Here is a 2,730-nt window from a genome sequence, read left to right as displayed (position 1 = left end):
CCACAACATTCCTGTGTGTTGGCTGTTTTCCATTTTGAAGATTAATTAAGTCAACCTAAGAGAATGAAAGAAACTTCTAGTTATCTACTTTGAAACTTGAAAACCTAGGCTTTTAGTCCATCTTTGTTTTACAGCAAAGAAAATGCTCAAAAGTACGTTTGAAGCAAATAAACAGTTTTTTCCTCTGTCTTAAATATGGTCAAACTGATAGAGTGACCTACATGTGTCCAAGTTGACACAATGGAACTTGTTTGTTGATTCTTTGACTACATTTAAATATTTTTAAAGTCAGTTATCATGGACTCAGGGTAAAGCCCTAATTTTAATAATTTTTTTGTGGCACTGATTTTTGTTTATTATTGTGGCTGCTTTTCTTCCTTTTTTTAAAGCAATAAATCTTCATCTCTCTCAATATCTTTTCAGAGAAGAGCCTAAGCATTCTGGCACGAATCTGTTGGGTCTTGACACTGTAAATGATGGGATTCATTAAAGGTGGGAAAAGGATGTAGATGTTGCCAATAAGAACATGGGCCACAGGGGAAAGGTGCTTGCCAAAACGGTGCACCATTGTGAGGCTAATGATGGGGATGTAAAATATAAGGACAGCACAGATGTGGGAGATGCAGGTGTGAAATAATTTATGCCTCTCTTCCTGAGAGGCAACTGCCAGGACTGACTTAAGAATCAGAATGTAGGAGAAAAGGATGAGTATAGCATCCAACAACAATGTGCAAATAACCAGCATCAGGGCATAGTAACTATTGAATCGGATGTCTGAACAGGCTAAGCGGAGAAGATCCTGGTGCAGGCAGAAAGAGTGAGAAAGGATGTGAAAACGACAGTAATGAAAAAGTTTCAGACGGATGATGGGGGGTGTAATAAAGAAAAAACTCCTACCTACAATAGTGAGCCCAATTTTAATAATTCTGGAATTAGTCAGGATGGAGGAATAACGCAGTGGATTGCAAATTGCAATATACCGGTCAAAGGCCATAGTAAGGAGGATGGAGGACTCCATGAAGGACAGGCCGTGGATGAAATAGGACTGGGCAATGCAAGAATCCAGGCTGATCTCTTGAATCAGCCCCCACAGGATCCCCAGCACTGTGGACACAGTGGACAGCCCCATGCACAGGTCGGTGAGGGCCAGCATGGCCAGGAAGTAGAACATGGGCTGGTGCAGGGTTGGCTCAGTCCAGATCACGTGGAGAATCATGCAATTGCCCAAAAGCACCATGGCATAGATAGAGGAGAAGGGGATGGAAAACCAAGGATATTGCTGCTCCATGCCAGAAAATCCAGTGAGAAGGAATGAAGAATTCGTGCTGGGACTTACTGAAGTAATCATTCTGGAACTGAGATACATGTGAGAATATTTTTCAAAGGAAATGTTTCAATTTCAGCTAAATAAAATGAAATTTCTAAGTAAACAAAATGCCCTAAAAATTATTAACTTAAAAAAATATAGCTGAGCAATTCTATTTCTTTTGAGGTATAGGATCCATTGCCTTTGAGAAAATGGCCTTCTTTTGATGTCATTTAAAAGTCATTATTTTTTCACTGTCTGGATGTGAATATATCCTTAGAAGCCATATGCAAAAACAAGTAAGAAATGTATTAGTAAGAGAAGAAAGCAAGCTTTTAAAAAATATGTTGCCTAAGACATTTTGCCAGGGATAGTGGTGAAATTTTTATACCAGTAAAGAGCAGAAGTTCTCAAAATATTATTCTCTTCTCTCCAATTCATTAAACATTTGAAGTGAAGAGTAATCTTTTGGCTTTAAATATCGTTAGTCCATTAAATAGTCACTTTGTATCCATCATTTTCCATTTCACGCTGTCTCCAAGTGTATTTTTTTCTCCAAAAAGTATTTAGTGAAGATACTCCTGTTTTCTCCTCCTCCAGATGACATGGCCAGCAATTACTTATTCTTCCTTGGTGATAAGAAGACAGGAATATTTATGCATGAGACCTTTGGTAAATGATTTCTCTCTGGAGTTCTGGCCTCTTGAGATGCTCAACTCATTTGTGCCTTTGAGATGTAGAGAATTAGATTGAAGGCACTGAGCCTCTGATTGCAGCTCAGTGCTTCCCATTCCTTTGTTCATTCAGTTAATGAGTCAATTAATTATTTATTTAATATGTACTTATTCAATGTATTGGCCAATGGTGTTTTCTTTCTTAGAACCTGCAATTCTACATATCACAAAATCAGGCTCAAACAGCTAAGCTTATAATTTCAAAAGCCTCATGACAGGAGAATCAATTAGCTTCTTCTTTGCATTGTTTGCATGCTTTAAGTTCCAGCCCTGAGAATCGATATAATTTTTTTAAAGCTCTAATAATGTAAACAAGTGTTCAAAAGTCCATGCTTACTTTCATGTTTGATTGAGTAACTTCAGGATATTAAAGTAACTTTAGATTTGGGCTACCTTTTACGTCCTACTTTTCAGGTTTGTCTTACTCACCTCACAACACAATTCCACAGACTTCTCAATGTACTCTGTATACTAGACTGACATCTTCTAGCAGTCTAACCATTGCTTTTTCTTGCCCTGACTCCTTCTCAGCATTGAACAACTTAGCCCACTATTTTTAATACTTTATTTTCCCATGCAATGCTTGAAGTTTCTTTGTTTCTTGCACAGGATTTCTCAGTCTTTTGAATACATGTCTTCTTTCATTTCTCCAAATCCAATTTATCTTCTTTCGTAAGATTTTTCTCCAGA

The 2,730-nt window shown here is 37.6% G+C and overlaps 1 protein-coding gene across 1 annotated transcript; it reads right to left on the bottom strand.

Annotated features, from left to right (window-relative positions):
• Positions 1 to 322: 322 nt before the first annotated feature.
• Positions 323 to 1,421, bottom strand: LOC108288268 (olfactory receptor 51V1). Its single transcript, XM_017507154.2, has one exon. It carries the CDS (start codon positions 1,364 to 1,366, stop codon positions 323 to 325), a length of 1,044 nt encoding a protein of 347 aa, XP_017362643.1. The 5' UTR covers positions 1,367 to 1,421.
• Between the last annotated feature and the right edge of the window lie 1,309 nt (positions 1,422 to 2,730).

The sequence above is a fragment of the Cebus imitator genome, unplaced genomic scaffold (genome assembly GCF_001604975.1).
Source record: "Cebus imitator isolate Cc_AM_T3 unplaced genomic scaffold, Cebus_imitator-1.0 Scaffold370, whole genome shotgun sequence".
Classification (NCBI taxonomy): domain Eukaryota; kingdom Metazoa; phylum Chordata; class Mammalia; order Primates; family Cebidae; genus Cebus; species Cebus imitator.
Note: the sequence above shows the minus strand (reverse complement) of the source record. Positions and strands in the feature narration are given on the sequence as shown.

Coding starts and splice junctions, on each gene's coding strand:
- LOC108288268 (XM_017507154.2), bottom strand. CDS start 1,366: ATGTATCTCAGTTCCAGAATGATTACTTCAGTAAGTCCCAGCACGAAT.